General features: G+C 37.1%; 1 protein-coding gene and 1 long non-coding RNA gene across 7 annotated transcripts in view; one reads left to right on the forward strand and one right to left on the reverse strand.

Annotated features, from left to right (window-relative positions):
* Nucleotides 1-3,093: 3,093 nt before the first annotated feature.
* Nucleotides 3,094-23,751, forward strand: part of LOC127935833 (uncharacterized) — a 221,460-nt gene continuing 200,802 nt past the window's right edge. Inside the window, exon 1 of the long non-coding RNA XR_008148188.1 lies at nt 3,094-3,667. This is a non-coding gene — a long non-coding RNA (uncharacterized LOC127935833). The remainder of the gene's footprint in view (nt 3,668-23,751) is intronic.
* LOC127935786 (receptor-type tyrosine-protein phosphatase U) overlaps nt 10,450-23,751 on the reverse strand; it is a 263,677-nt gene continuing 250,375 nt past the window's right edge. For all 6 annotated transcript variants that reach the window (XM_052533964.1, XM_052533960.1, XM_052533963.1 and 3 more), the window contains 5 exons: nt 20,869-21,183; nt 17,940-18,065; nt 15,871-16,028; nt 15,112-15,247; nt 10,450-11,750 (listed from right to left, as the gene is read on the reverse strand). In XM_052533964.1, the coding sequence (XP_052389924.1) occupies nt 11,688-11,750; nt 15,112-15,247; nt 15,871-16,028; nt 17,940-18,065; nt 20,869-21,183 (798 nt within the window). In that variant the 3' untranslated portion in view covers nt 10,450-11,687. The remainder of the gene's footprint in view (nt 11,751-15,111; nt 15,248-15,870; nt 16,029-17,939; nt 18,066-20,868; nt 21,184-23,751) is intronic.

Consider the following 23,751-nt stretch of genomic DNA (forward strand, 5'->3'; position numbering starts at 1 on the left):
ATATAATAAAAAGCCTATAAAAAATCAGTAAACTAGATGAGGTAAAATACACCATGGCAAATAGACCTGTGTGTCCACATTCTATTGATTTGTGCTTACTGGAGTAATTGCAATACCTGAAATGCAAAAGTAAATTTCTCAAATGACAACAATCATAACGATTATAATTTTGCAGGATGTAAGCTACAGTATGGCTCAGGGCTGCTGGTAAACTATTCACATGCAGAGGGTCACAGATGAACAGTCCTGAAGCGTGTAATGTATGTAAATAACAGTATAAGTGCGGTGCAGTAAATTAGCATTCAGCTAGATCTGCTTTTTGACCGTGGGGAGAATACAGCTTAATCAAATTCAAAGTAAGAAGACCCTAGAATTTAGCATTACATCTTGAATAGCAGAAGACATGTTTTTCTGCCAAACTTAATTGTGTCTCTTACCCACGATAACTGTTTAAACAGGGATGACACCTGGAATAATTAGTCAGCAAGCAGGATAAACCATCTGATATATTAAAGTATCAATGTGGACATTATCTTGGGATTTTTGGGTTTGGCAGATCAAAAACTGTAACATTGTAACATTCTGGAAAATTGTGTGCTTCTAGTTTTGTCGATCTCAGTGATGCGTTTGTGTCTTCTTGTGTACTGTATTTTATTTTTATTTTTAAAATGCATTGCAAAAAGTAAAGCAACAGCTTCCTCTCTTTTTCTCTCTGCCAGACATCACAGCATCACAGATAATTCAGTTACATTTTATTTCGATAGTCCAATTTACACATTCTACTAAATGCAAGTAACTTTGCAACTATATGTCAGCTAACTCTCATTAGAGCATTTGTAGACTGTTAGGTTAGGGTTAGTAGAATAACGGGAAGTCGTGGCCTAATGGTTAGAGAGTTTCCTAACCCTAAGGTTGTGGGTTTGAGTCTCGAGTTAAATAAAGTGTTACCGAAAATTCTGGTAGATTATATCAGAATACATAAGGAAAGAGGACTCTTCGGTGTCTTTGATATAGGCCTACTAGCAAATATTAGTTAAAGACATCTGCTGCTGTCAATACAACCATCTGTGACCGGTGTTCTGTCGATTTGTCCTACACTGTCAGATTTTCCTACCTCCCACTAAAACAGTGGGTAGTACAATTCCACAACGAAAAATGCTACTGTAAAGTTATGGTTTATTAACGTCTACACCTACCACAACCCTAATCATACCCTTACAGTACTGCAAATACAGTATTTTTTGTTATATTCGCGGTTGTAGCTAGAAGGGATACAGTTATATGAAACCAACAATAAATATTATTTTCTACCAATTAGATTAAGTTTTTATTAAAGTCTACACCTACCCCAACCCTAAACCTACCCTTACAGTAATGCAGATACATTAAATATCGTTGTTTAGCATGATGTGCACGTGCGCAGTAAACCCGGGTAGGAAAATCTGACAGGGTAGGATAAAATGTCAGGAGACTATTAGAGATAAAATTGTAACCATTCATCCGTCAGCGACAGTATCACATCAGACAGTGCACTATAGACCCCCTGAGGAACAGTTCCACTCATTCTCTACTATAGGAAACAATTTATAATCTTGTTAAGTAGAGATTTTAAACCAACATCATGTATGCTAGACCCTATTCCATCCAACCTCCTTAAAGAGGTGCTTCCAGAAGTCACAGATCCTCTTCTGACTATTATTAATGCCTCATTGTCATTAGGATATGTCCCCAAAACCTTCAAACTGTTATTAAGCCACTCATCAAAAAACAAAACAAAAAAACAAACACAACTTGATCCCAAAGACCTAGTTAATTATAGACCAATCTTGAATCTTCCTTTTCTGTCCAAGATACTAGAAAAGGCAGTATCCTCACAATTATATTCCTTCTTAGAGAAAAATGGTATATGTGAGGATTTCCAGTCAGGATTTAGACCGTATCATAGTACTGAGACTGCTCTCCTTAGAGTTACAAATGATCTGCTCTTTTCATCTGATCGTGGGTGTATCTCTCTATTAGTTTTATTGGATCTTAGTGCTGCTTATGACACAATTGACGACAACATTATTTTGCATAGACTAGAAAACTTTGTTGGCATTAGTGGAAGTGCATTAGCATGGTTCAAATAATACTTTTCTGACTGCCATCAGTTTGTAGCAGTGAATAAAGAGGTATTATATTGATTGCAGTGCTGTATGGAATACCTCAAGGCTCAGTACTAGGGCCGTTTCACACAGTGTTAGGTTTCACTGTTATGCTGATGACACTCAGCTCTATATAACTACTAGGTCAGGCAAACCATATCAATTTGAAAAACTGCATAACTGGAATAGAACTGAACTGGAACTGGAATGAATATTCAATACAAAAATCTGGATGACGAGTAATTTTTTACTGCTAATTTCTGAAGAAAAAAAATTAGTTAATTATCGGACCTTAAACATCTGCATGTAATAACCTAGAGCAGTGTCTAAGACTTGATGGTAGATCTGTCAATTTTTCATCACCAGTTAGGAACCTAGGTTTGCTATTTGATAGCCACATTTCCTTTGAAAGACAAGTTTCTAGCATTCTCAAAAACAAATCTAAATTACGACCAATGCTCTCAATGTAGAATGCAGAAATGTTAATTCATGCACTCATGACGTCAAGGTTATATTATTGTAATACTTTATTGGGTGGTTGTTCTACATGCTTAATAAATCAACAAAATGCAGCAGCTAGAGTTCATACTAGAAACGGGAAGTACAACCATTTTAACCCAGTTCAGTCAACGCTTCACTGGCTCCCTATTAAACATTGTATATATATATTTATATATATATATATATATATATATATATATATATATATATATATATATATATATATATATATATATATATATATATATACATATATAAATCTTGCTTATTACTTATAAAGCACTGAGTGATTTAGCACCTCAGTATTTGAACGAGCTCTTATTGTACTTTAGTCCTCCACATCCACTGTGTTCTCAAAACTCAGGCAATTTGATAATATCTAGAACTTCAAAGTCAAATGCGGGCGGCAGATTATTTTTCTATTTAACACCAAAACTCTGGAATAACCTACCTAACATTGTTCGGGAGGCAGACACACTCTTGCAGTTTAAATCTAGATTAAAGCCCCATCTCTTTAACCTGGCTTACACATAACATACTAATATGCTTTTAATATCCAAATCCGTTAAAGGATTTTTAGGCTGCATTAATTTGGTAAACCGGAACCGAGAACACTTCCCATAACACCCTATGTACTTGCTACATCATTAGAAGAATGACATCTACGCTAATATTTGTCTGATTCTCTCTTATTCCAAGGTCACCGTAGCCACCAGATCCAGTCTGTATCCAGATCAGAGGGTCACTGCAGTCACCCGGATCCAGTATGTATCCAGACCAGATGGTGGATCAGCACCTAGAAAGGACCTCTACAGCCCTGAAAGACAGCGGAGACCAGGACAACTAGAGCCCAGATACAGATCCCCTGTAAAGACCTTGTCTCAGAGGACCACCAGGACAAGACCACAGGAAACAGATGATTCTTCTGCACAATCTGACTTTGCTGCAGCCTGGAATTGAACTACTGGTTTCGTCTGGTCAGAGGAGAACTGGCCCCCCAACTGAGCCTGGTTTCTCCCAAGGTTTTTTTCTCCATTCTGTCACCGATGGAGTTTCGGTTCCTTGCCGCTGTCGCCTCTGGCTTGCTTAGTTGGGCACACACAATATTCAGCGATATCATCGACTTAATTGCACAGATACTATTTAAACTAAACTAGGTTGGGTGATTGCTTTAGAGGAAAATTGAGTGTTTACTTTTATCATTTTGCATTATTGACTATTTTCCTGTTTCATACTTTGAAGTGCTTTGACTCAGTCTGTATTGTTAAAAGCATTATATAAATAAATGTTACTTAACTTGAAAATTGAAAATGTTTTATATTGTTTTTTATTGCCTAGTACTCAAAATCATTGAGCAAAAATAGTAAAAAATAAATGATTTATGCAAAACAAAGTCAGAGTGCAAACCTTGTGGAATATTATAAAAATATGTTACCAGGTCCATGGGAGACAATGCATCAGTGTTCATATTAGTAGCAGCAGGAAGGGATGGAAGTCTGGCATTGTAGATGAGGCTATTGTGTGAGATGCAATTGAGAGCATCCAGGTTCTGTAATCGCTTTCAAACAGAACTGTGTGCTTCATACCGCATCCAATCCAAGACACACAATGGAACGCTGTGGACTAGAAACACCATTAATTTAGTACTTTCTTAAAGCTGTTGTAAAACCACTTCTTCACACCTTTAGGAATACAAAGTCAACATGGTCAGTAAAGACAATTCTAAATGTTTCAAAAATAAACACATTTCACTCCAAAATTATATATATATATGTATATATATATACACACACACACACACACACACAAACACACACACACACTCTCTCTCTTTTTTACCACTGGAACTTGTTCACTCTGTCAGTGTTTCCCCATGTTTATGCAAATTGTATATATATTTCTATTTCTTTCAAGTTTGACATGAACTTGGCATCTTCATTCAGATTTCAACACATTTACCTGGAGCAGCCGGCAAGAATTTTTTTTTAATTACATGCTAATTACAAATAATAACTTAGATCAACTAGTCTTAACTCGCATATCATCAACTTCATGTAGGGGTTTGGTGTTCAACAAAGACAGATGTTGTCTGGTGAGACGAGGCAGAGGGAGCAGACATTCATCTGACCTTATCAGACCTCTCTAAATAAACAGCATTGTAGGAAATAGGAAGGAGATCAATGCACAGCTAGAGTCATCCATCGCCACCATTGAAAGCCTCTGGTCTATTTAGCTGTTTGATAAAAAGTTCATTAAAGCGTGTCTAATTAAATGATAAGCTCAAATGAAATCACAGGTTGGAAAGATTTGCAGTAACCACCTCATGGAGTGGCAAGAGATCTAATAATCACAAACAAACACATGTATAGGCACAGTACAATGAGATAGTCACCACACAAATTGATTTGACTTTTATATTGAAACGCTAAAGCTGCCAGAGGCCAATTGAATTATGATGTGTCGTGACCAGTCACGTCCTGGCATGTTCTGAGATATCAGTGCTTTACAACTGAGATATGTGAGTAAAGAAGGTCAAAATGTGTCAGAGAAGAGACTTATCTCAACACTGCGGCCTTATGCAGAGAAATTATACAAGTAGCTCATTGAAGCAGCTTCTTTCTGTAGTACCATCTGAAATGTAATTACAGAAATTAAATACAGATGTAATTACATGTAGTTTTTTTTTATATATATATATATATATAAGTACAATGTAAAAACATTTATGTACACAATAAGTACATTGTACTAAATTATTAAATAAAATGTAAGTACATAGTAGTTAAGGCCACTTAATATAAAGTGGGTCCATCAATTCCTATTACAGGAACAATAAGCTTCAAAACTAAAGCAGTTATTTACTTAATAACACGCCCTTCTAAATCATTTTGGTAAAACAAAGATAAGATGTAGAAATTATCCATTATCCATTAGTGATGCATTTGGTTGAGTTTAACCATCCGATTGCCTCTTTGCATTATATAAGAATTCAGAGGACACTTTTACATCTGGGTCTTCTTTTACTAAGAAGAGGTGGTGACTTGGATCAAATTTTACTGTAATAACTTTAGTCCCATATGGTTTAAATGTAGAATTTGTTTTGGATTGTTTTATATGAATATATGGATTTTTTATTTGATTGATTGAATCTCTTACATATATATATATATATATATATATATATATATATATATATATAGAGAGAGAGAGAGAGAGAGAGAGAGAGAGAGAGAGAGAGAGAGAGAGAGAGAGAGAGATTTATGTAAGTATGTCCACATTTTGTCTAGTAATTCATTTTTGGTGACTCGTATGTCATTATCTTTTGCTGTGCATGATTATTTCCCCGATTTCCCCGACAAAGACTACTTGTTGGTTTTTGTTTTGTTTTTTGGAGAAACATTGGTAACTAATAAATGATGCTTGGATGTGCAATTATATTTTTTTTCTTAATTTAGTTTGCTCCTTTAACTCGCACCTCTAACAGGTTTGCATTTGTTTTATTTATTGTTGTAATGAAAAGAAAACATACCAGGGTAATAATTGCTGTAATTGTCTTTAGTTGTTCACAGTTACTCTGCTACCCGAGTATCTCATGTTATTACTCAGATGTTGCTCTTTCATGGATCACAAGACTTAATGTAGATCATGTTTCATATTTTTTATTTATTTATTTTTTTTGCAGTGAGTAGAAAGTATGGTTCCCTTTCAAGGGAACTATGAACTGCATCATCTAGGGGTCGCTATGGGGAACACTTCGTGGTGACCCGTGTCTGAAGCATACATTGAAAAAACACCAACGAGTTGGCCGGCAACAGCCTCTGACGTCACTACCAGCGGGACTATAAACAGGTACTCTGAGAACACTTCATTCTCTTCTTCGTCTTCACTGTTCTATTTGAAGCGTGCATCTGAAAGAACCGGTAAGAGCGATCTTTCTCTGTCTATCATGGCGACTACTAGCAAGCGTTTAGACAATGTGTGCATCTGTCACAATATTTGACACCTGATGACACACACAGTCTTTGTGTCATTTGTTTGGGTGAAGAGCACACACAATGTCTTTGAGGAGGCAATCTGCGTGCACTGTGAGTGTTTTTTTTTTTTTTTTTTCAATGAAAAAGGTCCGCTCTCATTCGTCTCTCTTTCCGAGGAAAAAAATGAAAAAAAGGCAGTCATCAGCTTCCCGTGGTTCAGGACCCGCTGCTGCTGAGGTACGGAGGAGAATGAGCTCGTGAGAATTACAGGTGGATCTGTCTGAGTGGTTTAAAGAGGGACTTTCCCTTTCGCACTCTTCGGCGGCGGACGAGAGAGAGGCTCTGGAGGATGATGTTATATCTTTAACACATTCTGATACTGAGGTTAATGCTCTGCTGGGTTTTTACCCAGGAAAAGCAGGAGATATTTGAGGAGGTGAAGAAGCTGAGGCTGAGCCTTCTCAATCCTCCTGCCCTGCGTATGTAGAGCTGCTGGAGGTTATGGATCACGCCACAGCAAAGTTGGACTTGTCATGGAAGTGTACTAACAAGGTGAAACAGTGAGGCCGTCTCGATGAACGTTATCTTTCTGACCACAGCCCTCCAGCTCAGGTGAGACTTCCATTTCTGCCTGATCTCCATACAAAGATCGAAAAGAAATGAAAGAGGCCATTTTCTTTTCGTGTCCATCAGTTTCAGTTATGCCGACATCGAAGCGATGCGCGAAAGCGTCTATGAGAGGATGCCTGTAGAAAGAGCTTTCATTTTGCGGGGAAAACATACTCTCTTAATCTCCCTCCTTGCCATCTAAGCCCCTTTAAGAAATGCATCTGGTTTAAATGGCAAGGCATACGCAAAAGCAGTTCAGGCTGTGGTTTTATTACACACGATGTTGGTGCTTCAAGCATATTAGACTGATCTGCTAAGAGACCTGGATAGAGGCGAGGCCCTTTCTCCTGATCTCTCTCCAGGCTACCAAGCAGGCCACCTGCGCCATGGGCAGGACTACAGCAGCTATGGTGGTAGTGGAGAGAGATCTGTGGAGGAACCTGGCAGACACCGGGAAGAAAGAAAAAGCGTTCTTCTCAATGCTCAGGTTTCGCCTTCTGAACTTTTCGGTATTTCCATTGAGACAGTGAACGAGAAGTTCAGGGAGACAAAGGCCCACTCCGCTGCTTTCAGACCTTTTGTTTCACGAAGGTCCAGGTCTGAGAACCGAACAATTCAATTCAATTCAATTCAATTCATTTCAATTCAAGTTTATTTGTATAGCGCTTTTTACAATACAAATCATTACAAAGCAACTTTACAGAAAATTATGTTTCTACAATATTTAGTAGTAGCTCATGGTGGTGACTGTCAGTTTGTGCACGTATGACAAGATTTGTAGAAAAATTAATACAAGACGTAGTCAGCCAGATGATGGACATTATTAATAATTAATAATTATTATATGATGCAGTCACACTTGTAGCAATATTTGTTAGTTCTGTTGTTGATTCAGGGTAAGCATCATCTGAGGTCTTCAGAGGGTCAGCATCATCTCTTCTCAGGTGTCCTGGATCCAGACTGGAGCTTGTGTAAATCCTAGTTACAAAACATAGAAACAAATACAGACATCATTAGCATAGCTGCTGATCCAACAAAGTAAAAATAGTTTAACCCAAGCTAATGAATAAAAATGCACATTTGATCAGATGCAACTACACTCACAATTTAGAAGATACATTATTCGAATACTTGGTGAAAGAGATGTGTTTTTAATCTAGATTTAAACAGAGAGAGTATGTCTGAACCCCGAACATTATCAGGAAGGCTATTCCAGAGTTTGGGAGCCAAATGTGAGAAAGCTCTACCTCCTTTAGTGGACTTTGCTATCCTAGGAACGACCAAAAGTCCAGCGTTTTGTGACCTTAGGGAGCGTAATGGGTTGTAGCGTGGTAGAAGGCTAGTTAGGTACGCAGGAGCTAAACCATTTTTAGGGACTTATAGTTAAGTAATGATAATTTGTAACTGATACGGAACTTAATAGGTAGCCAGTGCAGAGACTGTAAAATTGGGGTAATATGATCATATTTACTTGACCTGGTAAGGACTCTAGCTGCTGCATTTTGGACTACCTGTAGCTTGTTTATTGAAGAAGCAGGACAACCACCTAAAAGTGCATCACAATAGTCCAGTCTAGAGGTCATGAATGCATGAACTAGCTTTTCTGCATGAGAAACAGATAACATGTTTCGAAGCTTGGCAATGTTTCTAGGATTGAAGAATACAGTTTTTGTAACATGGGAAATATGATTTTCAAAAGACAAATTGCTGTCTAATATAACACCCAGATTTCTGACTGTAGAAGAAGTAACAGTACATCCGTCTAGTTGCAGATTGAAATCTACAAGATTCTGTGTAGTGTTTTTTGGTCCAATAATTAATATCTCTGTCTTATCCGAATTTAACTGGAGAAAATTATTGGTCATCCAATCTTTTACATTTTTAACACACTCTTTTAGCTTAGATAATTTAGAGGTTTCATCTGGTCTCGTTGAGATATATAGCTGAGTGTCATCAGCATAACAGTGGAAGCTGTTCCGTATTTTCGAATAATATTATTAATGATATTAATATAACAACATAGGGATCCTGGCCTCGATCTTGATCTGTGATCTCTTGATCTTTCCTTCTGTGGACCTGGCCCTCCGTCCCTCCCCCTTGTCCTCCGCCGGTCTATCTCCCTCCTGGTCTCCTTGTTTTTGTTTTTTGCACTTCCTGTCTCTGTTTCCCTCTATTACCTGGCCCTTCATCCCTCCCCCTGGTCCTCCGCCCATCTGGTAGCTGCTCCGTAGAGGAGGGGGTAATGTCACGGTGTCTGGTCTGTGTTTCCTTCGGTGACTCACTTCCCCATAGGCACCTCACCGCAGGCACTACATTTCCCACAAAGCCTTGTCCCTTCATCACAGTAATTGCACACCTGCTAATTGCACTCAGCTGTCTTCTCTTTGATCGTCATTATCCTGTATATTTAAACCTGTCGGTTTTCTCTCTGTGTCGTGGAGTCATGACACAGAGTCATGTTTTGTCCCTGACTGATTTCATGGTTTTGACCCCCTACTTGTTCTGGATTTAGATTTTTGGATTACAGTAATAAACACTGCTTATTGTCAGATCGTTACAAGCGCTCCAGCATTATTTCCACACATCGAGTTGGAGACTCTCAAACATACTGTTTTGAGACGCACTATTCCATCTATGAGCTGCTGTATCAGAGTGCCACTTAGAACAGTATTTGAAAATCCATGCTATGGTAAGTGTGCATGTGAAGTCTTTGCACACTTTCTGAAATCCACACTGTGGTAAGTTTGCACGCTATTATTCTACATTCTTCCTAATATCCTATATGGTGAGGGCTTCACTTGGTTGCTTTGTGCCCTTTCTTGAGTTAGTAAAAGTCCTGTTCATCTTGGGCGCCACTCCACCTCCACCAGAATTATTTTCTGTTAAAAATAATGCTTAGCCTAAATAAATGCGATAAAAAATAATTGTTGCAGTAAATCAATTAATGCATTAACCCAATAATAACCTGTTAACTTGCCCAGCCCTAATATATATATATATATATATATCTGTATCTGATATAACATATCTGAAGTCAATACATGTTTCCCCTTTAACTTATTTGCTACTTATTTACAATTAAGCTATTATATATTATTTATGTATTATCATTTCTATAATAATAATAATAATAATAATAATTATTATTATTATTATTTAATTTCCTACGTGTATTTACATTGGGGGAAATTAATGTTATAAAAACAATAATGACAATGAGATAAAAGCAACATTGGAATGTTTTATTAATTCATATGACATTTATTTTTTTATTTTTTTTAGAAAACAAAACCAATAAATACAAATATAAAAAGCAACTTTATAGCGAGTGCCTCACTGTATTTCGTAATAGTAGCATTTCTGATTATTTTACATAGTTGCGTATATACTGTTTTTATTATTATTATTTATTATTATTATATTATTTTTTTTTACTGCACTCAATGACAGTGGGCAGCAGCACTCAAAGCAGACAGGTCACAATGGATTGCAATGAAACATGAAACAGGCATGCAGATCCATGAGTGATCCTCTTCATGCCCCCACCCCATACAAAAATGTGTTGGCACATTAAAGACAACATCTAGAAACAATATTGTTTGTTTGTTTTGCAAAATATATATTATATATACATATATATATACACACACAAAGAAAACAAGAAATAAACCCAGAAACCATCTATGTATATACTCGCTTGTCAAAATACTGACACTTTCAAGTTCAAAGGTGAAGTGTGTAATTTTTGCTCCACTGGCATTACCAATAATTTGGAAGATTTGCAAAAAAAAAATCACCATTTTCAAACAACAGTCCTGAACTCGCCCCAATTTCTCACTGGTCAGCCAAAAATGTAGTTCTGCCCCAAAGAATCAATGGCTCACTCATGGTCTCTGAACATTAAGCTGGGAAAGCAGATGAAGGTCAAAAAATTATACACATCACCATTAAGTAACTGACAAGAAAAGCTCCATCAGCCTTCACATCCTTACAGGAATGCTTTCTTGTAAAAATGGGTGCATCAGCAGAGTAGATTGCCCCATGTACAGAGTTTAACAATACAGATAATGTACAAACACAATATCACCCATGGCACGTTTTGCAAAAATTCAGCGTGTTTTCCCCTGCTTGGTGTATAAGGCAGAGAGCCAGTCATGTGATTAAAGCCAACATATGTCATAATCTCAAAGCTGTTGAAATCCCATTGATTCCCTCGATGTTTGGCAGGAATATCTGGCACAGGAGGTCGGAAAGATCAAAACAGAAAGTGCACAGAGGACAATAGAGGTTAAAGGTTAGAGAAATGTGCCTTGCATTCCCACTCTTGATGTAGATGTGCTTTCTCACTGGAGGACAGAAAGGCTCATTCATGTGGGCTAGACTGGCCCAAGCCGAAGTGAACAGAGGAGGCGAGGTGAAGATGTTGAAGCCGGTGTTGATTGTGTCTCGAGCTCTTGTGTTATCTGACTTCCAGGCAGTCCAGGTACTCCAGAGCCAGCTCATAGCAGAACCTGTACTGCTCCTGCAGACAACAGCAAGGCTACATCAGTTTCTCTGGCAACATAGACTATCAACTTCATAGCACTACTAGAGTTTTACATTTGAAGAAATTGTGAGTCATGTTGGCCTGTGCATTGTCAATCTGAAAATACAAATCTGATTGCATAATTTAATAATTGATTATAATTACTCCAATCCATTCTCACCAAAGATGCAGAACAGGAGAGACTGAGGAAAAAAGGAATATTAAAATAAATGACAAAATTCATGTTGATTACTTATTACTTATTCATAATTGCACGAATCCATTTGAGCAGCATATGTGTATATAGGAATAATTGGAGAATATTTTTAGAAATGTACACTGAAGAATTACTGGTGTAGGATTTACTTCAAAAAATCTAAAAGGAATGAAAAGTAACCGACTGAATTAAATATATAAATGTGAAACTTTGAAGTATACAGATATTTTTGTATTGGTTCATAACAATGTTTATGTAAGTTTGCTTTAGACATGATATTATACTCTTTTTTTTTTTCAATACTAAATGTATAATAGAGTTTTTCATTGTAACACTTTAAGAGTGTTACAAGCTGTTTGCGAATAGATAAGTTCCCTAAAGTTGCAAAGGCTAAAGTCTCAAACCCAAAGAGATACTCTTTATAAATGTTAAGAGTCAACCACGCCCCCCTAAAACTCCTTATTTAAACACCCCCTACATGTCTACTGTAAGTAATGATGTAGGAAAATTTGCATAACGCCACCTAAATGTTCAAGCAAAGAAAGAAAGAGTAACTTATATTCTCACTGTTGCTGCCACTACCATTTTGTGGAGACGCTGCATGTTTCGTCACGAAAGGGAAAAATTACTTTGTTTGGCCTTCCAAAAGAGGACACAACTAGAAATCAGTAGTTAAGATTTTATGTTTTCAAGTGATATATAACGAGTGATGATTTCTAAAAAGTGATAGAGAAAAAGGCAACAAGGAAGTCTTTTTTTTAAACTGCGCGATACAATGAAAAGCGTACAAAGACAGTGTAAGTCATTATAATCAGTAATTATGTCCACACTGGATACAACACATTCTTCATTTGTAATGGGTTTTATTGGTTTTTGCCTTATTGCGCCGGTGTTCTGACGGTCTGTGCTACCCTGTCAGAAATTCGGAAGCAAAATTCTTTATTAACATGTACACATACACCAGCAGTTCTCAATTCCAGTCATTGAGACCCACTGCTCTGCACATTTTGCATGTCTCTCTCTGTTAGCACACCTGATTCAGATCATCAGCTCATTAGAAGTGAGCTCCGTACATGAACTGTGTTCCCATTGACATGGTCTCTACACAGTGTTCATTGCTCCGTACTCCCTGAGCAGGGGGAATCTGATGAAGTTTACTTCACTTCTGAACATTCATTTACGCATTTGCACTGTGCAACGTCTTCACACAAGGACAAGTGTGACACCATATAGACGGTTTCAATGGCATCAACATAAACAAACGTTACTGCGCATGAGCGCTTTTGTGGACCTAACTTAACTTCCGGTAGACTTCAAATAGAATCAATAACAACAGCCAAGTCCCTCTAGAGTAGATATTTTTTGATAACGGCGTGGATCAGGCGGACTTAATGAAAATGCAAATTCATTAATTGCCAACAGGAGATGTTTTAAAGCATAGACATAAAGCGCGAGAAATAGAGGTTTCCCCAGTAACAGCTGTAAAGGAAGCAGAGCTACGCTCATACGCTGCTTTATCAGGCATATAACATGCAAGTCTTCCTTCAGAAATACAGCGATATAAAAACACCTGTGCCTCGCTTTGATATTTAAACATATGAATGTAAGGGATTATTATTATTAAACGTGCAGTACGTTACGTAACGTTACTCATGTTTATTCAATGAAGCTTTTTTAAAAAAGATCAGTTTTAAAATTGTGGCAAGTCTCCAAAAATAAACAAATGTATGGGAAACACACCCCGCAGCACAACCACCTGAGCCCAACTGCAGTCTACTCATCACCTTGCCTTTAACTGCGTTTGTAGAAGGCACCGCAGCCAGACCGATATACACAACACAGACCGGAAGTTAACTTAGGTCCAGGCGCGTGCGCCCGATGAAACCGTCTATACTGTACCTTGTAAATAAATGCAAAGAACAAATGTAAATAAATAAAAGAACAAACGTCTGAAGCGATAAGAGAAACATACAAAATGTGCAGAGCACGGGGCGCAAGGACTGGAACTGAGAACCACTGACCTACCCCAACCCTAAACCTACCCTTACAGTAGGATAAATACAGTACAGTACAGTATGTGGAACATAATGTGTTTTTTAACCTTAAGCTGCATAAACACATTTAATTACACCAAATACACAAAATAATGTTATTTTTAGAAACATCATATGTCCTTTTACAACTTATTTTTCATAACAACTGAAAATAGAAACAACTGACAGTAATATCCCATAATGCAAACAACTTGACTTTTTTCTTCTTCCGCAAATTAAACCGTTTTAAATCCAGCTGACACCTTGATATCAATTTGATGTCAAATATTAGTCAAGACTTCATCAAGATGATTTTAAATTCAATTTTGATGGCAATTTCTTCTTTTTTGGTAATTGGGTGAAAATAGGAAATAAATCCCATGCTGAAATTGGTTTGATGTTTATGTAAGCTAATATGTTAGATATTAAATTTATATCAAATCAACATCACGTCAAGTTTTTGACCTCACTTCAATTTGGATATTTGACTTGTTTTTTTAGTCGTTTTTTGACATCAAACTGATGTCTTTTCAATATCAATTGCCCCCTGGGAAGTGAATGTGATGAGACATTTTGTGTTTTTTACATATTGGGCATACAAATAAGATTGAATGTGTGCATTTTTGAAAATATTATTTGCAAATAGTTCTAAATGTTTACTTCCCTATTAGAATTAGAACAAAAAATGTATTCACTGTTCTTCACAAATATATATATATATATATATATATATATATATATATATATATATATATATATATATATATATATATATATATATATATACATATATATATATATATAAATTGGCAAAACAGCAAAATAAAAACTTGCTGATATTAAGTTTGAAAAAGATGAAAATTAACATAAAACATAAATGTTACCATTTTACTTTTAAGTTTACAATAAAATAAGTGCACTTTTATTTAACAGTGCCTTATTATTTTAAATTATAATAGTATTATTACACTTTATTATTTCGTTTATTATAAAAAAGTGCAAAATTATTATTATTATTATTATTTTATATAGTTATATTTAATGGGTCACAAGCAAACACCTAGGCAAACAGAACTAATTATTACTTGACATAAGTAAGCACACCAACCATAGACTCCACCATGTTGGGCTTGGAGTTGCGGAGAGTCTTGACGGCGTAGAACACGTCCACCATGTTGTGATGGTGCACCATCTCCATTATCATGGTGCAAGCACAGAAAGTGCCACTGCGTCCGCCGCCATTCCTTACAGACAACAATATGTCAATCCGTTAGCATCTTCAAGAAAAGCAGCAGCTTGTAACACATGAAGGAGCGGGATCTGAGCGGCACACTCTCAAAGCTTGTGTGGATTATTGTATTAGAGATGTCTGGAGGGGATAGTTGTGAAAGAGGCATATTTGTGCCACCACATTCTGCCAGACATCTGCAACACTTTTGAGCATGAAGGAATGGAAAGTACCAGTGGGCTCTAGGGAAAAGACATGCAATAAAAATGTCACATCCTACTGAGTTAAGATCATTTCCCCTGGGCTACTGATAGAGGAAGGGACCCCAGCATAGCTTTGAAGCTGACGTGCTGCATCATACCACGGTTTCATTAATAGTGGATAGACATATTAAACTATACGCAAGTGTAGGTGGCAGGTACAAATTCCAAGGCTAGAGCTGTAAGATGTCAAATACTGAGGAAAATGAAGACATGAAAAACGGCTGGAGATTAAGAGCTTTAAGCAGGTTTTCACAGTTGGGTGGACACGGCAATTGCTGGAGCGCAGGAGCAAAAGAGACCCGGATTGTATAATCAACACAATGAAGTGTAATTGGTCTCCAATTAGCATGTGGAAGTGGAGCCGTGTGGAACTTACAGGCAGTGCACTACAGTGCGACCGTCACCGCACTCCCTCTGCCACTTCTGCACTTGTGCCAGCAGGTTGAGAAAGGCCTTCTTCGAGTCGGGGATTTCGCGATAAGCCGACCAGCGCAGGAACTGGAAATGTCGCACTACCAGATGACCTTCCTGCAGCTGAATGATAAAGACAGAGAGAAAACACTAATAAAACAGAAGTACAACAGAAGGTCAAATAATTTTGCAGGTGTTTTCAAGAGACACTTTGGTTATTGCCTAGTTTTTGTAATTACTATAATGAATACATAGTATATAAAAATTAAATTTATGCATTCAGCAGACGCTTTTATCCAAAGGGACTTACAGTGCATTCAGGCTAACAAGTGTTCCTGGGGAACCCCCAACCTCGCACTTGCTTGCTTGCTAACGCAATGCTCTACCACTTGAGCTACAGGAAAACATGTGTATATACATGTAAGACTGTAACATAAAGTGCTATCCATCCCACTACTACTTTTTCAGTGCTACTTACTTGCATCAAAAATAAATAAATAAATAAAATAAATATATAAAAATGTTGGTGCAAAGTATCTTTTGTATTTATATTGAATTTGCAAATAATCTGGTGCTATTGAGGCGAGATATGGGTAAGTTTAGCGACAGGTTCGGTGGTATGGTTAGGTTTATGGAGGGTTAAGGTTTAGGGGTATGGTTGAATTTGTAATTATAGTTAATACAGAAATTGATAACAGATGCTATTACAGGAAAGTGTTTTTAAATATAAGTACAATGTAAAAAAATTTAATATGTACACTTTAATTGCACTGTATCAAATTATTAATTTAATTCAAGTACATAAGTAGTTAAGGACCTAGTATAATATGTAATACCTTTTAGTGCCACTCACTAATTTCCAGATCCACTTTCATATGTTTTGGATAAAACTGAACACACTTTTAGCAGTATGTTCCGTTGAAAGTGTCATGTAATGTGCAAGAAGCACTGTAATTTAATTTCACAGAAATGTCACCATGTGCATGGTTTTCCAGTCAGCATACGTTCAATCTGAAGCTGAAGCACGTACTTTCACTAAATGTTTTGTGATCTATATTACAACCTATTCATGGAATATCTACTGAAAATCAAACACTCATTTCAAAAACAGCACACAAGATTCAGCTCATCTGCAACTCATCGACTGGATCATCTGAGCATTGATTAGCACCTGAATTACTATGTAACTAATCTTAAAAGCATTGTTCTGTCATTTTCTTTATCTAGGGTTGGCACTATTTAGCAACGTGATCTATCAATAACACTCTACACCTCGTTCCTTTTTTGGGAAGCGAGACTCACCGTCTCAACACGAGTGGCTCTCTCCGGGGTCCTGTGAAGAGGCAGTACGGGACACTTTTCTGACAATGACATGGAGTGTTTGCCCGGCTTGGGGACGTAGGGACTGACAGGGGCTAGCCAAACTGACACAGGCACGGATGGGAATGTGGCTAAAGGTTGACAGCCTGCCTGACAAGAGTGCTAAAGGGGGCTAGCAATGAGAGGTGCAACACTTGGGACAAGATTTCAAAGAGACGGATGCTGACAATGAAGCCATCAGGGATGACTGAGGTCAGCTAGAGGTGTGAGAAAGTGCAGAGATACTGACACAATACGTACAATTTTATCTCTCTCAAACATGCACGTAAAGTGAGAAATAAACAGGTCTCATTCCAGCAGCGCAGTGCCACCAGTGCTAGTTTATGACATTTAATGACTGACCACACTTTATACCTTTGCTTTAATTTAAACGTTATTGAATTCAGTTTCTAAAAGACTCCGAAAAGATCATTTAGCCATTAGCTTCAGTTAATTAACCTTTCCCGGAGTGGCCTGGAACTCAGAGAATCTCCAGTCCTTAAAAAAAAAAAGAGGTACGTGGAAGACGGGTCATTCTTCTAATGAGGTCTGATTTTAATGAGCTACTATAATAAATGTCAGTGCTAACACTGGGTGAAAACGGCTCATGATTGGAAGGAACGTCCAGGGGATAACATATATCTGAAGATGACTCATTTGGCCCTATAGACTCACCCGTGTGATGTTGGTCACCCTGAACAGGCGAGTGATGATGTTGTCATCGGTGGATCTGGAGAGCAGCTCCACTGTCATGGGTCCAAACTGCTGCATGCCCGTCTCAGGCCAGTACTGAAGACAGGGCTGACAGAGAGAAGCACACAATTACAGATGCTAAGTGTTATTTTAATACACTCCTGTACAAAGCATAGATCATATGTATTGTTTAATGAAGGAACAGCGACCATCAGTGACAAATAAGGATTAAATAATATTCACACAAAAAATGCTAATAATAATAATAAATCTACTTATCTAGAATGGGTAACACTTTAGTATAGGGTCCAATTCACACTAATAACTAGTTGCTTATTATTAATTATAATAATCTATTATAATAGTCTATTATTAACATATTGGCTGTTTATTAGTGCTTATAAAGTACATATAATGCATGACATCCATAATCCTACCCAATACCCTAAACTTAACAACTACCTTATAATCTATTAATCAGCAGCAAATAAGGAGTTAATTGAGGCAAAAGTCATAGTTAATGGTTAATAGTGAGATTAACCATTAACAGTTAATAGTGAGTTAATGGTTAATAGTGAGAATTGGACCTTAAAATAAAGTGTGACCCTAGAATGTTGGGGGTCACACTTGCAATTAGGTGAAGGGTGAAGATAGACAGTGAAAAGGATAATGGAGTCAAGGAAACGCCAGAGATAGGCTAATCAGCACTGAAAATCCAATCGCGGCCCACCTACATAAATAATAATGGCTCATTTCTCTATATCGGCTGCATTTTCTAGTTCAGTCTCCCACCAGATTACCACGTGCTCAATGTGTCGATTAATTTTGGCTCACGCCAGTTGCAGACAGATCTAATCCAGCACGGTGTTATTAGAAACGAGCTGGAGTGAAGCAGCTCCAGTCATGTATTTCCAGTGAGAGATACAAAGGTTTTGATAAAGATGAGATACAGTAGAAACTGTTATATCCTTGTCACAGTGATGCGTATTAATGACATGATGACATGATGCAGAAGAAGATACATATTCATCCAAACACAATCAGACAGATCAGAAGAGAGTGACTGTAGCAGAAAGAGAACAGAAATAGTTCTCGAATGTTAGATAACTAACTGAGTGTGATAATGTCTGGAAAAACACTCACACATCAGAGGGGAGACAGGAAGCAGAAATAACTATTACAGTAAATAATCTTCTGCAGATTGCCTCGCTCATGCAAAGGCACACACACACACACACAAACACACACACACACACACACACACACACGCAAAAACACAAACACACACAAACACACACTTTTCTATCAGTTAATTTTGCATTCAGTGGAATAATGTGCAGCAGAAAAGCTTTATCATGGAGCACAGGTCACAGTACTTGCCTACAGGGGGAGAGGAGCGGAAAAAATTAGTTTGTTCATTTCATTGCCAATTTAGACAAGACAAACACATTATCAATGTGGGGAGTCTTAAATGAAAAGCACGTTGTGTGTTTGCTTTTCACCCATAGTGAGAATTATGGGCTCTGTGGGGGGTTATCTTCACACCAGTCTTCTCTGGCCACAACCAGACTTTTATTCCTTCAAGAAGACATTACACTTTGCTCTAAATCTCAAAATTTTTTATTATAACCTGGACAACTTTCATTTGTGGAAACACATCTGGCAATGAAACCTAGTTCATTATTATATATATATATATATATATATATATATATATATATATATATATATATATATATATATATATATATATATATATATATATATATATATATATATATATATATATCCTGCAGGTAAAATTACAGCGGAGGCTGACTTTCTACAGAGACCCCAAAGTGTGCTGTGACTTTTCTGGAGGCTCATTGAGATGAATGGGGGAAAGTCACGTGAGATGAGGCAATGGCTCCGTCGCGCTATGATTGCATACGATCGGTTAAGGTTGGATGTGATTGGTTCGTGTGAAAAATCCGGCCTCTTGTTTTTGTGCGAGCTCTCGGTCTGAATGAAGAAAATTAGGACGTTATTGACTAATTATAAAGTAAGTAAACAACTCTTCTTCAAGTGCATAACTAATGTTAACAAACAACTTTTGATTTTAATAATGCATTAGTACATGTTGAAATTAATATTAACTAAGAGTAATAAATGCTGTAGAAGTAGGCTATTGTTTAGTCTTAGTTCATGTTAACTAAAGAAGTGAACTAATGTTAATTAATGACACCTTATTGTAAACTGTTTCCAGAATATTGTTCAGATTGTTACTGCCTTTAGTTATTATTTTGTGATAAATGAATAATCGTAAGTGGAAGTCGTGGCCTAATGGTTAGAGAGTTTGGCTCCTAACCTTAGGGTTGTGGGTTCGAGACTCGGGCCGGCAATACCACGACTGAGCAAGGCACTGAGCCCCCAACTGCATAAACGATGCCCACTGCTCCGGGTGTGTGTGTGTGTGTGTTCACTGCTGTGTGTGTGCGTGTGTGTGTGTGTGTGTGTGTGTGTGCACTTTGGATGGGTTACATGCAGATCATGGATTCTGAGTATGAATGTATGTCACATCACAACAGGACAAATGGAAGAGCAAAAGAGCGCTTCACTTTGACACATCCAATTAAAACTGTTTGTTTGTGTCTCTGTATAGCCTTCAGCATCAGGAACAAGTGCATGGTTTATTTCAGTGGTGTTCTGGATCATGTTTGAGGATTATATGTTTGTTCGGATCATTTGACTGCAGATTTTATTTATTTATTTATTTAATTTTTTTTTTGTAAATGAGGCACAGTCTAATGGAGAGAAACTTAAAGCAGCCAACAGCGTAGGATCTAACAGCATCTACACTGCACAACATAAGTGAAATATTTCATAATGCTTTGCCGGAAAATTATGCTTTTATATGGATAAAGTTTCTTACCCAGGCTGAGTTGGACTGGTTGAGCTGGTTGAGCATGACGATGGAGGTACAGCCGTAGTCAAACACCAGTCTCCAGAAGTCAGCGGTGGTGGTGGGCAGGGGGTGAGGGGTCACCACGAACGCAGCCGGCTGCAGGAAGCTGTCCATCAGTGCTGCGTTTATGTAGTTGTTGCCGTCGCCCTCGGTGGAGACGAGAAAAGCCAGCGCGCGGTCAGGCGGCAGCACGTCCATGCTCCGGTTCTTCTCACGGTTACGGGGCAGCAGAGAGACGCTGCACTCCTCCACGTCCAGGTGAGGGGTCACAGAGTTTAGAGTCTGAAGAGACAGAAGTCAGACACAGGGAAAAGACAAGGGATCACAGGGTGTCTGAAAGCACTCCGAGGACGGGGAAAGATATAACTAAGTAGACAGTGAGAGGATGAGGAGGTAAAACTATTCAGGCAATGGCTAGAGGCAAGAATAACCGACAGAGAAAGATGGAAGAGGTGAATAAAGCCATGAAAGAGAATTTTCAAGACTTCTGCAGTCCTTCAGCCAATAAAATATAAAGCACAAGATGATAGTTATTTTGCATAGCAATAGGCAGCTTAACTGCTCAAGACAAACTTGGGAAAACCAAGAAAACAAGTTTTTAATAAACATAACTGCTTCAAAATTGAGTGTAATTTACATTATAAAGCAAAATGTCCAATAATTGCCAATTTATATTTACCACAGACCTTACTTTACTCATAAGCTGAAAAACCCCATTGTGAACCCATGGTTCTGGCATCACAACTGCTGCAGACATTATCAAAAATAACATGACAACATTTGTTGATCCAATTATTATTATTATTATTATTATTATTATTATTATTATTATAGTATAATTTGTATACATTATAGTATTTTTACATTTTTAAAATGTTCTGTTGTATTTATTTATTAGTTTATTTATTATTTTGCTTATGTTTCGTGTGTTTTTAGTGTGCTTTTGTCATTATTTTTCCTCATTTCTATTTAGCTTTCATTTATTTTATTCACTTTTTCGTTTTAGTAATTTTAGTATATTTTCTAGAAATGTATTAACAGCAGCACTGATCATTCAGTTAACAACACACTGTATAAGAATCAAGCATGTTAACTGTTGGATTTTTAATTTCTGTAAATTCGGTCACATTAAAAAAATCCTAATTTGCTTTTTATTAATAGTTAGCAAGGAAGTTGTTAAAGGATTAGTTTACCCAAAAATGAAAATTAGTCTTTGATTTTCTCACCCTCTAAGCATCTTAGGTATGTATGACTTTCTTCTTTCAGACAAATCTAGTTTTATCTTTGATATTTCAAGCTGTTTCATGGCACCCAGCGGGGGTTGCATCCCTTCAGTCCAAATGACGTCAAATAAAAAGTGCCTTTCCATAAAATAAATAAAAAAAGGGTCTCACACAGCTCTGGGGGGTGAACAAAGGCCTCCTGTAGGCCTGATTAGTTTACAACAGTGAGCGCAAGCTGGAGTAAAGTGATTATTATGTTTTGAATATGGATATTTTCTTAGAAAAACACATCGAGTCGCTACAGGAGGCCTTTGTTCATCCCCCGGAGCTGTTGAGCTGTAGAAACTTACTTTTTTTTTTTTTTTTTTATGGAAGGGCGCTTTTTATTTTGTATACAACACCTGTTGGGTGCCATGAAACAGCTTGAAAGTGTCACAATTTTTTTTTTTTTTTATATAACTCCGATTGAATTCATCTGAAAGAAGGAATCATATACACCTAGGATTCCTCGGAGGTGAGTAAAACGCAGCCTAATTTTCATTTCTGGGTGAACTTACCCTTTAAGTTTATGTATGGGGAGTGTTATGGGATCTAAAATATGGTCATGCAGAATAAGACATTAAGATGTGCTTTATAAGTACTAATAAACAGTCAGTATGCTAGCAATGTGCATGCTAAGCAACTAGTTAATAGTGTGAATTGGTCCCTAAACTATAAAGTGTCACCATAAATTAATCATAAATGAACCAATAATTAATTACCATTTTGTCTTGTACACTGTATGTAAACATCTGTTGTATGAAATAGCTTTTTCAGGGCAGTAAAAAACAACTGCACAATTAAATCTTTTTTAATTATTAGCATTCTGCAGATTCTGTAAGATGCATGTAAAGGTATGCTCTCAACTGTAGATGGATGCAGAGAAAAGCATTTGAAGTTGATGATTCTGTCTCAGGCAAATAATGTCTACAGAGCTTAATGGCTGAAAATAAATGCACACTGTTCACATACGAATACTTCTGCTATGAGCCCTGAGGTGAATGAATCCGAGTGATAATTATGCAGATTATTCCACTTGATGGTTAAAGTGCTTCAATCTTGATTGGTTCTGACAGCACAAATGGGACATTAAAATGATGATCATTAAGATTACATCGGCTCTGAGGAGGACAGAGACAGGGAAACAGTCTCAGAGCAGCAGGCATGAAGCCAGTAATAGCTTAATGTTAAAAACACACACACACATGAGTGGAACTGCAAGGTAAATGAATGAAAATGGACTCCACATCTGGTTGACTTCATCACATTTTGAGTTAGTATGCAGCACTTAACCTGGATGAAACTAAATGACATGATTTGCATAAGGCCCCAATGGAAATATCATAAAATGAATACAGCTCACACAAACCCAAGCCTCTATGATACTCTGGTCTCTACATCAGTGTTATTTTAGTACTATTTATTTTATTATTATAGTATTTCTTCATATTTAAAATTAAGTGTTATTTTTATACTCTAATTACATAATATGACTTTAATGCTGTTTATCAGAGTGCTGCCTTTGTACTTTTTGACAGAATTTCCTAGCAACTTTTAGGATGATTATTGTTGTTGTTGATTAAATATT

This window comes from Carassius gibelio, chromosome A19 (assembly GCF_023724105.1).
Source record: "Carassius gibelio isolate Cgi1373 ecotype wild population from Czech Republic chromosome A19, carGib1.2-hapl.c, whole genome shotgun sequence".
Taxonomy (NCBI): Eukaryota; Metazoa; Chordata; class Actinopteri; order Cypriniformes; family Cyprinidae; genus Carassius; species Carassius gibelio.